The sequence below is a fragment of the Syngnathoides biaculeatus genome, chromosome 15, assembly GCF_019802595.1.
Source record: "Syngnathoides biaculeatus isolate LvHL_M chromosome 15, ASM1980259v1, whole genome shotgun sequence".
In the NCBI taxonomy this organism is placed as follows: domain Eukaryota; kingdom Metazoa; phylum Chordata; class Actinopteri; order Syngnathiformes; family Syngnathidae; genus Syngnathoides; species Syngnathoides biaculeatus.
Genome location: NC_084654.1, coordinates 4095155 through 4112132, shown reverse-complemented (window position 1 = coordinate 4112132; position 16978 = coordinate 4095155). Strand labels below are relative to the sequence as shown.

Here is a 16978-nt window from a genome sequence, read left to right as displayed (position 1 = left end):
CTGATATTTATGTACCACAATCCTTTGCAGCAGTTGCCTGGAGACCCCTTGTTAAGCTCCTACTACAAGGGCCTGAGTAAGAACTAATGCAACCACGTGATGAAAATCATTTGATTTCATACAAGATTTCAATGTTGTGATTTATTCCCAATATAACTCTATTTCAGATTGGAAAGAAGAAGATGCATTTGGGAATTGGTTTCAAGTGCAAAAATAGCCATGTTTAAACAGACATTTGCTGTCATGTGGCCTGTCCCGAGATTATATTATGGATTCATCAGCACATGCACAATGATTTTCTCACCCTATCTCTAAGGGAGAGCCTGGACACCCTGTGGAGGAAACTAATTTCAGCCGCTTATATACGGGCAGAACCACATCATCTGTAAAGAGCAGAGATGCAATGCTTATGCTACCAAACCAGACACCCTTTATGCCTCACCTGCGCCTAGAAATTTTGCCCAAACAAGTTTTGTATAAAATCGTGACAAAGGGCAGCCTTAGCAGAGTCCAACACTGACTGGAAACAAGTTCGACTTGTTGCCGACAATGTAGACCAAACTCTGACACCAGTCATACGGGGACCGAACAGCCTGAATCAGGGGGTTCAGTACCCCATACTCCTGAAGAACCCTCCACAGGACTCCCCGAGGGACATGGGTGAACCCTAAGTCCACAAAAACACATGTAGACTGGTTGGGTGAACTCCCATGCACCCTCGAAGATCCTGCCAAGCGTATAGAGCTGGTCCATTGTTGAACAGCCAGGAAGAAAACCACATTGCTTTCCTGAATCAGAGATTCGACTTCCCGACAGGTCCTCTACTCCAGCACCCCTAAATAGACCTTACCAGGGAGGCTGAGGAGTGTGATTCCTCTTTAGTTGGAACACACCCTCCGTTTCCCCTTCTTAAAAAGGGGAACCACCACCTCAGTCTGCCAATCCAGAGGCACTGTCCCCGATACCCACGCAATGTTGCAGAACCTTGTCAACCAAGACACTCCCACAACATCCAGAGCCTTTAGGAACTCTGGGCGAATCTCATCCACCCCTGCGGCCCTGCCACCAAGGGGCTTTTTAACCACCTCTGTGACCTCGACCGCAGAGATTAAAGAGCCCACCTCAGACAATCCAGACTCCGCTTTGTCATGGGAAGGTGTGTTGGTGGAATTAAGGAGATCGTCAAAGTATTCTCCCCACCGACTCACAACGTCCTGAGTTGAGGTCAGCAGGTTAACCCAGTCACTCACATTTGACAAGCATGTTTGCGCCCGCGCACTATCGCACTCGCAAATCTGCACAGTCGAGCATGAAAAAATCACACGTGTAAAATTTATGAGTAGAAAAAATAAATATTGAAAGATGTCGCTTATTTTGTGTAGTCTTGACATGAATCTATGTGTTTATTTCAAAAACGTTGTTGACAAAACAAGCCTACTCCTATTCACCCGGAAAAAAGAAATGCAAGTTAACCGTACCGAGCATGTATGGAAGTGATGTCAAAACCACATGTTCCAAGATGCTTCACGTTCCGCGAGAGCATTTACGTCGAAAGTCATCAACATAATGAGCCATATCAAAGGAAATTCTGTTACACCAGGGGTGCTCAATGCGTCGCTCGCGAGGGAGTTTTGGTTGATCGTGTGACGGCATGGTACCGTGTTATCTTGAAGTTGAAAACTTTTCCCATCTACATGCTTTAGGAAGACATAACTAATCTACTGCTATCTTTCATCAATGGATTGACAATAGATAGCGCCGTAAATTACGTGAGATTATAACAATACATCATGATGAAATAAAAGGATTTGATTATATGAATATTTAGCTTTGAAATTGAATGTCTATTGAGCTCTTTAAAAATGTCTGTCTGTGCAGTGTCAATAAATTGTGATTATGGTATTGGGTAACAACTACATAGTCAGGTATAACAACTCAGTAAGTTATTTTTAGGTCTTGAGATTGAGATCACCCGCAACTTTATATCTGCAGGCATGACTGGTGGACCACACCCGTACATTTTTCAAATGTGAGTGACTGCTAACCCATTCTCACTCTACAGTGTTGACGGGCAGCAGGCGAAGTATACCCTAAACTGGTTGCCAGCCAATCGCAGGGCAAATGGAGACAAACAGCCACACTCACAATCACACCTAGGGGCAATTTAGGGTGTCCAATTAATGTTGCATGTTTTTGGGATGTGGGAGGAAACTGGAGTGCCCAGAGAAAACTCATGCAGGCACGAAGAGAACATGCAAACTCCACACAGGCAGTTCCAGGATTGAACGCGGGACCTCAAAACTGTGAGGCCAACGCTTTCCGGCTTATCCACCGTGCCGTCAGAACAACATCACCAGAAAATAATAAAACAAATAAAACTATGACTGAATAAAAAATTGAAACAAAACATTAGTGCTGCAACGCATGCTGGGAGGATCTAAAGAGGGTTTAAAGCCACACCGACGTGAAAATCATGATTTTTAGTATGTTTTTAATTTAAAAAAAAAAAAAAAAGGCAGCCGGAATGGACCCATCCGTTTTTTCATCATACAACATGATTTTGACGCTTTTTGTAACTCCCGCCATGAAAATCCTCTTGAGGGTTTTGTTTTGGCGAAGAAGTAGGAAGTGACGTTATTAGTAGATGCCCACTCGGGTGGTCTCGTGTGTTTATTCTAGTTTTACCTGCTGGAAGATAGCTCTTTGTTCCTTCGTGTTAGCCAAAATGCTGGCTTTTTGTATTGCTGGATATTGTTCGAACACTTGGGAGGATGGATTTACTCTTCATACTTTTAAAAAAGACCGGGTTCGTCGTGAAAACGGATTGCACAGGCGCAAAGGACAAGAGCTTCGTGGGTTCCAGATGACAGGTAGGTGTGTATAGACCTATTAAAAAAAGCAATAGTTGGGAAGGGGGGACGTAATCCTCTCAGAATGTAACAAAAGATCCACGTACGTATGTCAGGGGTGCTAAATATGTCGATGTGCCCGTCGACGTCGCATCCGCCAAGCACGGCTTTGGCGACACCGCGTCCACTGCGGACGGCTTCGGCGGCACCTCGTCCACTGAGCACAGCTTCATCCGGGTGGCTCATACATACTGTCGGGGAGTCTGTTGTTAGTTAGAAGTGATCCACATATCATCTAAATAATGGCTCAAAACGATATTGCCCCGGTCACTTAACCCGATTGTGAGATGCTCTCTTCTTCGAAAAGAGCTGCAGTGTCCCATAGCAGCGGCCACTACGCGTTTTCATTGGCAAATGTCTCAATGTAACATCTGCTGATGACATTGCAGGCAATATGGCGACCACTTGGATGTTGAATGAGACTTCCACAACTTTGCGCATGGATAATACAATCTCCGCTCATATTTATTTTTTCGTATAGGTATTGAAGTGAATAATATTATATGTATTTTTCATTACAATATCTATTTTACAATGTATATAGAGACGTTAGTGGGGCTTTAAAGTGCATGCAGGGTGTTCTGATGATGAAAAAGCTCTATCTTGTACTTAAGCATCACACATCAACCTTGCACACACAGGCAGCCATACAATTACACGAACACTTGAAATGTTGAGTTACAGATACTGCTTCCAGTCTGGAGTTTATGAGTGTTTTAAACTTAGAAACACTTCTAGACTCCAGATTTAATCACTTGGGCTCTGGAGTTCTTCTAGGTGTACTGAGGCTGTAACCAGACTGCGGTCTGTCTGAGTGTGCGCGTGTCATTTGGGACCACAAATCAGGCAAACCCAGAACATCATCACAGCTCTCTATGACAACATCTGGCATGTTATTCATCATTAATTGCTTGTTTGTGGAAATTTTACAAAAAATTTGGTGTTTGTTTTTTTTCGATGACCTGTGGTAGCACTTGAATGATGAAGTGGGGAGACTTGGAAGAAGTGCATATTGCGGATGCAATATCTGAAGTGTAGCGATACTTAGCAGAGGGGAATTTTGGACAGACTCAATATTCTCTGGTATATTGGAACAGCCAGTATACTCTCTATCCCAACCGCTTCCTGCTAGCCAGAGAACTCCCGTGTATGGCATGTGAGCATGTGTTCTCCACAGTAGGAGAAATTGCTTGCAAGAAACGCAACAGACTTAATTTTAAAACATTGGAAAAACATTTTTGAATAAAAATTTGCATAAAACAAAACATCCACAAGCATTTTCATTCACATCGTTTTCACATTATGACACATGTTTAGTTATTGAAAGATATGGAATAATACAATAGGAATGCCAAGACTTGAATGATATTATTGTATACACTAGGACAATCAGGGGTGGCCAACCTGGGGCTCTTGAGCTGCATGTGTCTCTTGGCATCCATTCACCCTTCATCCGAAGTTCTGTTAGTTTTTTGTTTTTTTTTAACGTGCGTGTGCGTGAACTTTGCTCGAGTTGATTACGGTTCTTGCGAGCGATATTTGCATGCACTTTGCTTGAGTTTATTACGGTTGTTACAGGTATTGTGACAACAAACTCCGTGTTAGTGGAGTGGATGGCGTGGATGAGACGGGACTGTACAGGCATGTACAGTGGGAGGGTTAGTAGGTGAAAAAAAGACCGTGACGACAACTGGGGAACAGTGTCTCTATTGTTCTTGCCACCCAGCTCAGCTGTGCAACAAGAGAAGGGAGTTTACCACTAGGATGACAACCTTGACCCCGGAGAAGATATCTCCCCTGTGCCTCCCGACCACAGTCAGGTGACCATAGCAGGAAAGCTTAACATGGTATTTTCACAAAACACATTGAATGAAAATAGCTCAAAGTTTACCCTGTTGGGTCGTGATCTTTGGAGAAAATAATTTGGCAATTTTGCTCTCAAAATGCACAGTTACGCAAAAGTGTTAACAATCCTGCCCATGAAAGAACACACTCGAGGAGAGGACATATACTGTTTAAAAACTTTAGTGAAAAAACTCAGCTCCTAGTGTACAAATTGATGTCCATCACCACAGATGGGGTACCTGCAATGGTTGCCCCCTCGAACGGGTTTACTGGCAAGTGCAGGGAGGCTGTATAATGCACGGGCGTTACGTGCAAAAATGTTCAACATGAGAGAAATAATGAATGTGGCAACAAAAATCGCTTGTTCTATTCGTGCTAGATCTCTTCAAAGATGCCTATTCCGCTCACAACTTGATAACGGTGACAGTGATCACTCTAAGTTCTTGTCACACACTGATGTTAAATGGCTAAGTCGAGGCAAATTCCTGCAAAATATTTCGAAACCTCCATCTGGATATTAAGTTGTTGTTGTTTTTTTCAATGAAGCTAAACATGTGGAAAATAAACTAAATGACGACCTGCTACACTTGGCATTTTTAACAGATTTGACCAACGTTGAATGATCTTAATCTAGAACTGGAAAGACAAGACAAAATTGTGAACAATATGATGAGCTCACTTAAATCTTTCAATGAAAAATGCAACATCTGTCATCTAAGCTCCGGCGCAGTGATTTGAAAAACTTCCAGGACCTCGTGTCAGAGCTAGAGACGCAAGGTAAGTCATGTGCAGCTTGACATTGGACGCTACACAAAACAGAGTGACAATTGTCTGTCAGAATTTGACCAACAACTTCAAGACTTCGCGTTACAGAAGCCAGTTGCTATATTCATGTGCTCCACTTTTCAGGAAAATGCTGAGGTTTTTTTCACTTGCATCAAAAATTGCAACACTGTTTTTCCTGAACTCTTCTGAAGTGGAGGATGTGATTCTGATACTATAAACAGACATTAAGTTGAAGTCCAGAGCTCATGGACAACACTGGAGTCAATTCACAGAGGAAAAGTACCCCAACATGAGGAAATGTGAAACATCCTTAACTTCATTATTTGGCTTCACTTATTTATGTGAGTCAGTCATTTCCCACATCAAAATCATCAAGTCCAAGTACCATTTCACCATGAGTGATGATAATTTGGAAGTGTGCTTGAGGCTAGCTATCACCAGCTACCATCATGACAATGCATCCATCCCAGGCTGATTCACTTCAATGCAAGTCATCAGAGTAAACTCGGGTAATGTCAACAAATTAACATTGTTAATTATGTTGTGTTGTGCAAGATTGGCTCAAGCCGTGATGCAAAGTACATTAACATACATTGGTGCTGCGCTGTGTCGGCAGATCAGAATTTTAGCTCACTGGTAGTTCTTCGCGCTCTTAAACTGCAGACATGGTCACGAGATCCGGCCTTGCCTGTGTGGAGTTTTCATGTTGTCCCCATAGCTTTGTAAGTTTTCTCCAGGTACTCCAGTTTCCTCCCACATCGCATAATCATGCATGGTAGGTTAATTGAAGACTCTAAATTGTCCAGAGGTGTGAATATGTATGGGAATGGTTGTTTGTTTCTGATTGATTGGTGACCAGTCCGTGGTGCCTCTCGTCCGAAGTCAGCTGGGATAGGTTCCAGCATGCCCAAGACCTTAGTGAGGATAAATGGTATGGAAAATGGATGAATGTGTGGAAATTGCCCAAGAAGAAGGAAAATAATGCAAAAAAAAAGAAAATGAAGCAATTAGCATAAACAGTGTGGTGTAACGATGAAGTGGGAGTGTGACATTTTAATGGGTAAAACTCGCTTACTTCGTGTTCATGAGTCTGAAGCTGTTTATGTGGCAGGAGGTTCTGGTCCAAATGGACCATAGCCTTCTGCCTGAGGGGAGGCGGCTGAAGAGGGTATGTTCAAACCCACTGAATCCCCTACAATGTGTGGCCTTCATTGCACCACCACCAATCAGAAAGGAAATACCAGAAGTGACAGAGAACTGGACAAAACACACTTCTTACACAACTGTCAGGAAGTCACAAGACACAGGAAATTTTGGAAAAGTACCATTAAAGTAAACAGTCGAGGAGCCGGACAATCATGACATCTCTGACACATGTCAAAACAGTGGACCAGTTCAGATGATGCAGAAGCAAAGTTGAGAGTATTTTGCATACTGTATAACTAACATGCCAACGCAGGAGACAATTAAGTGGACTACTTGGAGAAAAAAATAAACATTTGCTCATGTAACCCCTACTGTGAAACACTAATATCAAGAACTTCCACACTTTGGTGGTTTGGATCTAAACAGCAGTACAAGAAGAAAAGAAAGAAATACATGGTCAAACCTGAGAGTAGAAGTTCTCTCTGTCTCTGTGTTTCTCCCAGCAGTAAAACACATCCTTATATCTTTAGTGTATTGTTCAGTGTTGACAGCTACCACAAAGTGGTCTTTTCTGTGCGTGTGTTTCTTAAAAGATAGCCAAAGAACAGACACTCACACCGGAACACAGAGCAGAAATACAAACTACATTATTTCATATAGAATAATTATTCTTTGAAAATTACACATTTTCCATGTAAACAAAGAAATAACTGGAAATGACTTAGGAAACCACTCAAAACAAAAGGTTCTATAACGGTAAACACACACACCATCAAGTCAACTTCTGAATGTCTTAAAAAAATTTTTTTGAAGTGGCCGAGTCAATGTCCAGACTTTTTAAACTTACTGAAATTCAGTGGGATGTTCTGAAAAACTGTTAATACTTGAAAACCCTCCAGTTTTGCTGAATTCAAACATTTCTACAAGGAACAGAGGGACAAAATATCTCACCAGAGATGTGAAGGACACAACGCCAGTTAGAAGAAAACGCTTGATTACTGCTTGTTGCTGCAATAAGTGTCAGTTATAACACTTCAGTTCATTTCGTTATTTATTTATTTGAATTAAAAAGTGAATTAGAGTAAAGAGTAATTTATATTATTGAGGGAAAATTTCTTCCCGTTAGTTCATGTTTATATAGCGGAAACGTGTTCACCAATGTTGTTGGTGTAAGGATGCTTATTTTGGGGCATTTCCTTTACAAGAAATAGCAGCGGCAAAGATTTGACGGGAGTTAGAAAGAGCAAGAGAAGCAAGTAGAATAACTCTGTTTGGTCAGAAGGTCAATGAGTTCTTACGACATATTTGACCTCTTTGGAATCTAGACATTTTGGCATCAAGGTATTAAAGCATCTTAGCATATAAGCTTGATGACGTGCTAATAAAGGCCTCTGAAAAAGAGCAACTTGTCCTGAGTGACTGAAGGGGAGTTACATTGTTGTTGCTGCTAACACTGGCCCAACCAGTTCTCTTTTGTTTTTCGTTTTTTTGAGGGTGCTATTACTTTTTTGCACAAGGCCAGATACATTTTTTTTCTTAAAAAATGGATGCCATTTAAAAATAGCATTTTTAATTCACTTGGGTTATAGTTGTCTGTTATTTACATTTTCAACATTAAAGTGGAAACACTATTCAGAATATATATTAATTTGCAAAGGGGATCAGCACTTTACATCACGGTGACGCAGCTGTAAAGCGTTGGCCTCATAGTTCTGACGACCCAGGTTCAGACGCAGCCGTACCTGTGTGGAGTTTGCATGTTCTCCCCGTGCCTGCGTGGGTTTTCTCCGGAAAACTCCGGTTTCGCAACACATTCCAAAAGCATGCATTTATTGGAGACTCTAAATGGCCAGTAGGTGTGATTGTGAGTGCGACTGTTGTCTGTATCTACGTGCCCTGTAATTGGTTGGCAACTAGTACAGGGGGTACCCTGCCTCATGCCTGTTGACAGTTGGGATACACTCCAGCACTCTCGCGAGCCTAGTAGGGATAAGCGACTAAGAAAATGCTTGGCCACTGCATGTGGATTTCGTCTTCAACGCTCCTATTGCCCAGTTTCGAAAATAAATACCATGCAGAGTGGCTCGGATTGGAGACAGTGACCAAGGCAGTAAAATTAAAACGTTGAACTGGACTGATATTGAGTGTTGACCCTCACTGGACCAAATGAAATTTTTTAATTTTTAAAAATCTGATACTTTCAGAAAATGATCCTGTGGCCTTAACATTTTCAAATATATTAAACCTGTTGCAAATGTGCAACCCCTCCCCGGAAAGGGTTAACATACTTTGTGAAAGATTTGAAGCTACTAGTAATGGACTATTACTATCCTGACTCTGACATGCAAATTGATGATACGTATCATAGCAAGTGTGACAGAATAGTGAAAAGAAGACTTAACCTTAACCTAAAGCAATTGATATTTCCCAGCAGGATGACATCTTACAAAAAGAAATCTCTGTTGTTCTAAAGGAAGATGAACTAGTGTCAATGCTACAAGTGTCCACCAGACTGGCTGTTTGAAAGGTAGGTCTTGGGACAAAAAAAAGTTTGGGAACCCCTGCTTTTTTAACAAATGTAGTGAGAAAAACTGGAGTGCACCATTGTGGTTTTACCATGATTATCATCTATACCACAGGTATGAAATTCAAGCCCCAAGGGCCAGATCCAGCCCGCTGCATGATTTTATGTGCTCCGCAAAAGCAAATCATGGGTATCAACCATGATTTTTGTGAAATCCTGTACCACTGTATCACAAATGATTAAAAAAAACTAATTTCCCTTGATTTCTGATTCCAAAACTAGTTCATAAATTTCATGTGTAAACGTGATGTGGCGCTTAAAGATTTTTGTGGCTTCACAGTAATAATGGCCCACTGAGGGAAACCGTAACTACAATTTGGGCCGCGACAAAAATGAGTTTGACACCCCTTATCTACGCCATTTTGCTACTTCCAGGATGTACTTCTGAGCTATGAATAGCACATCTACCTCACAGTTTAGAGGTTGTGGGTACAAATCCTGGCATGTTTTCCGTGTGCCAGTCCAAAACAGTAAATGATAGGTTAACTAAAAAAAAAATCCCTATATATGTGAATGTATTTTTTTTGTCTTCTTGTCCCTTGCGATTGGCTGGCAACCAGTCCAGGGTGTACCTCCATCTGACCGGAAGTCATCTGGGATAATCGCAATTGATTACAGTGTGAATGTCATCTATAGGCAAGGTCCTGTTCCAGTAACGCTTTTACTAAGCAGGCGGCTATTAACATGACACCCTCAAGTGCCTTAATGGTCCAAAACGTCATTACACCCAATGTAGTTTGGACCACAAAAATGATGAGACCCAAAATTAACATAATCACTCTTAGGGTAATATTTACCATCTTGCTGCCGGAAAGGAGGAACAAAATATTTTTGGCATTTCATCGCTTGTACATCTTAAATTTCTATGCTGCATTTGGGACCCAGTATGTCTCTCATGTGCGGGACAGCAAGATTATTAAATAATACAACAATGTGGTTGGTCAGCTATCCTTAGTTGCATTTTTCAAATATATATTTTAGATCCCTGAACTTGTGGCCAATCATGGAGCGAGACAACTACCATCTGTCACATTCAAAAATCCTGCTAGCTGCACAGGACGTCAGGTGAGTGAACCCCCGACACTGTCAGTGACCTCCCTATATGGACATGTGAAATGTTTCAAACTTTGCTTTAGGTATGTATCGCAGTAGTTTTATGGATTGAAATTGTTGAATTTCAGTGGTGCTGAATTTCAACAACAAAGAATTCTCAGACAGCTATAAATACCTTTGTGTTGACACACAATTACAAATTCAAATGCTTCTAGCTGTATTCCCAATATGTAATATTGACGGGTTTTCCATGTTCAAATGCTAAACTAGACATTTAAATTCTCCCAGAACCACCTCCACAGAAAAAAAAAAACCGTAGGGTCCAGTTTTGCTATTATAACAGAATACGTTAGTTACTATGACTGACTGATGCCATGTTAATCACTGCAAGATAAAAGTACATTTGAACAATCGTTGTTAAATTTTCCTCCAATTGGACTTCAGGTCAAATACTGCGTTCTTTCATGATTGGGTTAGAGTTGGCACACACCAATAATCAACAAAATATGTGCTTGACCCCATCATTAAAAAAAGTCTTTAAAAAAAACTCACCGGCAACATGAGTGCTGCTCACCGCGCTCGCCCTACCCTATTGGAAAAATAACTTTCTCAATCGCCTTCGCTGCTTGTCCCGATACAGTTCCAGACTTCTTCCTCCGAGTGCAGCAGACATCCAGATGCATGGAAAACCCAAAAGTCCTGCTCCACTTCTTTCCTGTAAACCCATCCCCCTCCCCCGCTCCCATCCCCTTTTAACGCTTGATCGCTTCACGCAGGAAAACCTCACGCGGTTTTCAGAAAGAATAATAGCAGTTCCGCCACAAATAATTACAGCATTTTATTCTTTGGCCATTAATTGGGGAGCTTACAGTGTTGTTATTTCGATGTGGGTCACCGTCACATCTGGCTCTCCTCCCCCATCCGACAAATGACGCCTTATGGCTTCGTTCAAAATATTCAAAACTAATAGACCGAGCAGGGGGAAAAAAAACACAAAACAAAAACAAACGAAAAAAAAAACCGGCATCATATTATTCAGACATGGCAAGTCCCCGGTAGGTCGCCCCCTGTTGGCAGAAAGAGGGAAAGGGACTGCTGTTGTATCCACGTCGCATATCGGTTTCACAGCATTGTAATAATTTGCTTATTTCATTATGTATTCACCAAACATTTTCACATAATGTCTGTTCGATTCATTAACTTGTGGCCGCGCTGAGCGTGTTTTATTTGCAGGTTACCCAAAGACATAATTTGAAACGATACCAAAATAAAAGCGACCGGTGCCTTCTCGAAAATGCTCAATGAATATTCAGACAGAATGAGGTCTTGTTCGGTTTTATAATCCAAATCAACAATAGGAGAAATACTTGTTCATTTAAAAAAAAAAAAAGACAAATGAATAATTTGGCCGTTACGGTGGAGAGCGTTGCCCTCACAGTTCTGAAGGGCTGGATTCGAATCCCAGCCGCGCCTGTGTGGAGTTTGCACGTTCTCCCCGTGCCTGCGTGGGTTTTCTCCAGCCACTCCGGTTTCCTCCCACATTCCAAAAAAAAAAAAACAATAACAAAAAAACATGCATTAATTGGAGACTAAATTCCCCATAAGTGTGATTGTGAACGTAACTGCTGTCTGTCTTCACACTGTAAAAAAAAAAAAAAAAAACAAAACAAAAAAAAAAAAAACCTAACATTTTCTGACTGCTTGATAATGCTTGAGCGTTATCCACAGTGCTCAGACTTAAAAATATAAATCAGTGTGATTTAAATTGTAAAATTAAGTTAGCCCAGAAAAGCAAACTACTTGCTTTCTTTAAAATACTTTGAGTCATTCAAACTTGTGTTTTTGGGTTACAGTTTAACATTACAGGCGTTAGTTCAGCTAACTTCAATTTCCTTGTTGAAGAATGTGGGGAAGCCGACGTTCTGAGTAGGCTTTTGAATGTTACCCTGAGCTGTTCGTCATGCAGGTATAATCATAACCTACATCCGATTCAATGATTTTAGAACGAACATGTAAATATCTTCAGATCATCTATTTATTAACTGCACTGAGTACTTTAAACAGTGAACAAAGCAGCATATCGGTCATCGATGAAACTTGAGCCGAATCTTTTGCTAATGGCATGGAAGAATGCTAGGTGAGCAATTGACCCCTCGGTAGAAATTGCGCAATCCGCGTCACTGACCAATCAGAGGCCAGAGATCTCCATAAACCACGCCCCTTGTTTGGACCCGCAGTTTTCTCAGACAACGCTGGATGGTTCAGTATAGCTTCTGTTGGCGTTTGATCGCGTATTTGGGTTCTTTAACAATAGATATGGTTAAGAGGTATAGTCACGGACTTTATAATAGTGACGACAGGTATCCTGAAAGGCTAGTTGGTGGAGTTCAATTCGTACCCTTTCCAAAACCGAAGACCCAGTACGAAAAATGTCTTTGATGGATCAAACTTTGTGGAAGACCGTATCATCAACTGAATCCATCTAAAATCAACCGGAACAAAAGACCAAGTACGAAAAATGTCTTCGATGGATCAAACTTTGTGGAAGACCGCATGATCAACTGAATCCATCAACCAGAACAGATTTGTTTGCACAAAGGTAACCCCTATATTTGATTTTCAATACATGTCTCATATAAATGAATTAGCAGTTCTTCACTCGCATAACATAGCTAAGTGTGAATGATTGACACACTTGATCTGTGTTGAGCGATATTTTGCGATGATCTGACTGCACAAATGTGTTTCTGTTCGGCGCTCCCGAGCGAAGCTAAACCGGACTTTGTTTGTTTGCACGAAGGTATGCCGTATATTTGATTTTCAATACATGTCTCATATAAATGAATTAGCAGTTCTTCGCTTGCATAACATAGCTAAGTGTGAATGATTGACATACTTGATCTGTGTTGAGCGATATTTTGCGATGATCTGACTGCACAAACGTGTCCCTTTGTTCGCGGCTAATTAGCTAAGCTAAACCGGATTAGCAGTCCTAAAAGCCTTCGACGTGCACCAAGACACCAAGACTGAAGGAAGGATGTTTGAGGACACTAAAGTAGCGATTGTCGTACTCGGTCGGGACTTACGTAGGTTCGGCACTAATTCAAGAATAATTATTGAGAGGAGCGCGTGACGTTACACAAAGAAAACGAGAGAAACAACTCGTAAGTCAAGCCTCGCCTTCTTCTTTTCCTTCATACGGCGGTTCACAAACGGCTATACAGATACATATACAGATTCTGCACACAAGTGTGATATGTAACACAAAAATAGGAAACTGTCAATGACGAATTCGTCTTTGGGTTATAATATATTATATTATGTGGCTTCTGTGTCTTCCTCTGACTCCGGAAAGATCTCGAGCTAATATCAATGGTTTCTCCGTCGATATGCATGTAAATACCATTGAAATACCCCTCGCTGAAATACTTGAAGCCCTGCTGTCTGCTTTTCAACGATATTTCACTGTTAGCTAAGAATGCGAGTGAGAAATCAGCCGGTAAATCGGACAGTTTTTGCTCTATTCTTTTCTTGATGCGCCGCCCTTTTTGCTAATTGTTTGTCTGACGTAGGCACACATGGCTTGACGTCACTTCAGGAGGCGTGGTTAAGTGCCTTGTACGGAGGGGTCAATTGGCTTTTGGTTGGTGTGATGTTTATTTCAACAGCGGTTTGTGTACGATAACTTCATACGGTTATGATTGTCTCTTCAGTAAGTTTGAAAAATAGCATTCACAGACTCGTTATTGTGGTCGCATAAATAGTTAGCTATAGCTACTATGCTATATTGTTGGGCTAACACTAAGGTACATTCAACATCTGCAGCACTCGGGAGAGAAACGTATTAGTTGATTAGCTCTCTTGAAAAATACTGTATCATGTAGTAGGGGTAGTTGTATATATTTCACATTTAATACTTGAGTTAACGTGCTTAAATTTAGTTGAATCTGAGATCATCTTTATATAGTAGCAAATTCATTACGAAGTTGTAATATATATAATTTTTATATGTGACTGGTTTCTCATTGATTTCATACTGAGACAGGGTGTTTAAAAAAAACTTTGAAAAGGTATTTGAATGACTGATATTCCACTAACTGACTTTGTTAACCAGCCAACTGATTTAATGTTAAGAAATGTTGAACTTTTAGGATGTTTCCTCAGACATTTAAAGTTAAGTATACTGACTACTGTCTTTTTTTATATACACTGTTACAAAATGTATCAAATACAAAATTAGTGAAGGATAGTAAGGCCTGTCAAGCTCAACTGTAATATACAGCCTCCTGTGAGAATCAACAGTAAAATGTTTTTTTTTTATATAATTTCTGCCTGCTTTGCTCATTTTCATCAAATTGTCACATTTGTCTTTCAGATTTAAATGAATGCAGTGCAGACTGTAAATTCCACCACAGAACTGAAGCGGTTTGACTAAAACACTACGGTCTTCACCACTTTGGAGCAATCTGGCCTTACATCCATCACGACTGCCTCTGCAGATTTCTGAACTGCTTCAAGGGAAGAGAACTTGACATTTCACTCCTGGTTCTGTGAATTTAGGGACAAGGATGGTGACTACTGTCTGTTCTGTTATATACTGTCACAAAATGTATCAAATACAAAATAAGAGAATATATAGTAAGGCCTGTCACTCAACTGTAATATTCTGTCTGCTGTGAGAATGAACAGAAGAGTTTTTTTTTTTTTTGCCTGCTTTGCTAATTTTCAGCAAATTGTCACATTTGTCTTTCAGATTTAAATAAATGCAGTGCACAGTGTTGAAGCGGTCCTACTGAAAAACTACAGCCTTCAACATTCTGGTGCAACTTGCCGTTGCATCTATCACAACTGCCTCTGCAGATTTTGAACCCTTGGTGCTTTGAAGTCACACGTTACAAGATCTTATAGGAGTGTTCCAAGGCAAGAGAACTTGACATTTCACTGCTGGTTGTGTGACTTTAAGGACATTTGCTGTGTGTGCAGTACCCAAAAGATTTGAGGTACACATTTGAAGTAGCACAGAAGGTTTTCATGGGACTTGAAATAGACCTGTCTGCAAGGGTCAGATCCCTGAAAAATTAACTTCAGTGAGTTCACTGTGTCAACTAATGATGTTGGATCTGGGATTGTTGACCTCTAAATCTGACTCTCTGTCCAGCCAACAATTTTGGTTTCATACGCTCCCAACTCACGCTCATTTCTTTCCTGCTTCAGTCTTTTTTGGGGGGTTTTCCTGCCTTATTCCACGTTCACACATATTACACCTTGTCTTCCAAAACATGTTACATGTTAAGATTGTGTGTTGATCCATTACAAAAAACCTTATGGAGTGTTAAAAAAAACATTTGATTTTGAGGCTTTAACATTATTGCTTTTTGTGGCATTGTTAAAAATGTTATTGATCAGTAGCTTCATATCTTCTCTATAGATGTTCCATTTTTTGTTCTGAACATGAAAAGTTAAATGTTTTTACAGAGGAGAAGACAGCAATGTACACTAGAATACCCCAGGCATGAGCATTTCAAGGAAACGATCGTTCTGTTACCGTGTCGTTACCCAGCCTGAGAAAACACGGAACCAAAAGTCCGTTTCCCAGATCTCAGGGCTTAGTTTTAATAAAATTCGCCCACATCCGGAATGTGAGATAAGTTCTCAACGAAATACAACAATCTGTATAAAACGAACCTACATGAACCCCTTTATTTACAATGATTAAAATCCCAGCTTTGTCAGTGTGGTTTACAAACAGCACCGGTTTCCGCTTCTGTGCTACCCATGCGCAAGGTCGAGTTATTCATATCCGGGTCACTCAAACGCTAGTCAAACATGTCGGTTGCTAAGCGTAAAAGACAAAAAGCTCATGCCTGCTAAGGCTTTATTCTGAAGTACATGTAAAAACCGGTTCCCATGAGCATTATCAATGGGAACCGAAAAATCGTTTCCCAGGACAAAAATCAACAGAACCGAAAGATCGGTGACCATACTTGCCGAAATCCTCAAGCCTGCCATACTACTGCAACATTTAACTTTTAGATTGGAATGGTTACAGGTCTTATTTAGTCCCTTGTGAGACTGACAGTTTTGGCTTTCTGTTACCTTGTTTCGGTTTTATCATATTAATAATTACTTTCCAGTAATTGTCAATAATTTTTATGTTGTATACTGTAATGCCACACGCACACACAAACATGACACAGGTTAACTGTTAAGGATGGCACTGTTATGGGTTATCAGTTTGTAATTGCTGCCCTGTTGGAAGGGCAGGTATGGCTGTAGAGTTACAATAAAGCACAAGTTTGTAATGCAAATGATACCGCTGTAATTATTTTTTTATCTTTTATGGGTAATTTTGATAGACTGATACTTTTAGTGACTGTGACTAATGAATTCATAATTTTTTATTTCTTTAACTATTGCAGAGTGCATTATTAGATTAGGGTTAGTCTTAAATCAATCTACCAGTTGTATTGAATTGAACTTATTGCTGTTCTATTTGCAGAAAATCAAATGCTTTCTAGTCTGACATTAGAAATTTGAGGTAAAATTACAGGTTACCACAGCTGTTTATTCAATAAAGTAAGAATTTCAAATGAACAGAACTTAAAATTACAATCTTCTGAAACCTATAGTAGTTAATTGGAGAAAGCATTTCACT

General features: G+C 40.4%; 1 protein-coding gene and 1 long non-coding RNA gene across 7 annotated transcripts in view; one reads left to right on the top strand and one right to left on the bottom strand.

Annotated features, from left to right (window-relative positions):
- The window catches only part of LOC133513456 (apoptosis-stimulating of p53 protein 1-like), a 116050-nt gene extending 104098 nt beyond the window's left edge, over positions 1–11952 (bottom strand). For 4 of the 6 annotated variants that reach the window (XR_009798499.1, XM_061844275.1, XM_061844280.1 and 1 more), the window contains exons 1-2: positions 11193–11952; positions 2957–3100 (exon numbers count right to left, since the gene is read on the bottom strand). Coding sequence is in view for 5 of the 6 variants with exons in the window: in XM_061844275.1 (XP_061700259.1) it covers positions 2957–3082 (126 nt within the window). In the remaining variant the exon portion in view is untranslated. Of the gene's footprint in view, positions 1–2956; positions 3101–10875; positions 11163–11192 lie in introns of those variants that run through there. The other 2 variants (XM_061844276.1, XM_061844278.1) reach the window with 2 other exon arrangements.
- LOC133513459 (uncharacterized) lies at positions 7792–16777 on the top strand. The gene is made up of 3 exons (XR_009798500.1): positions 7792–10335; positions 14699–14894; positions 15077–16777. It is a non-coding gene; the product is annotated as an uncharacterized LOC133513459 (long non-coding RNA).
- Positions 16778–16978: the final 201 nt, after the last annotated feature.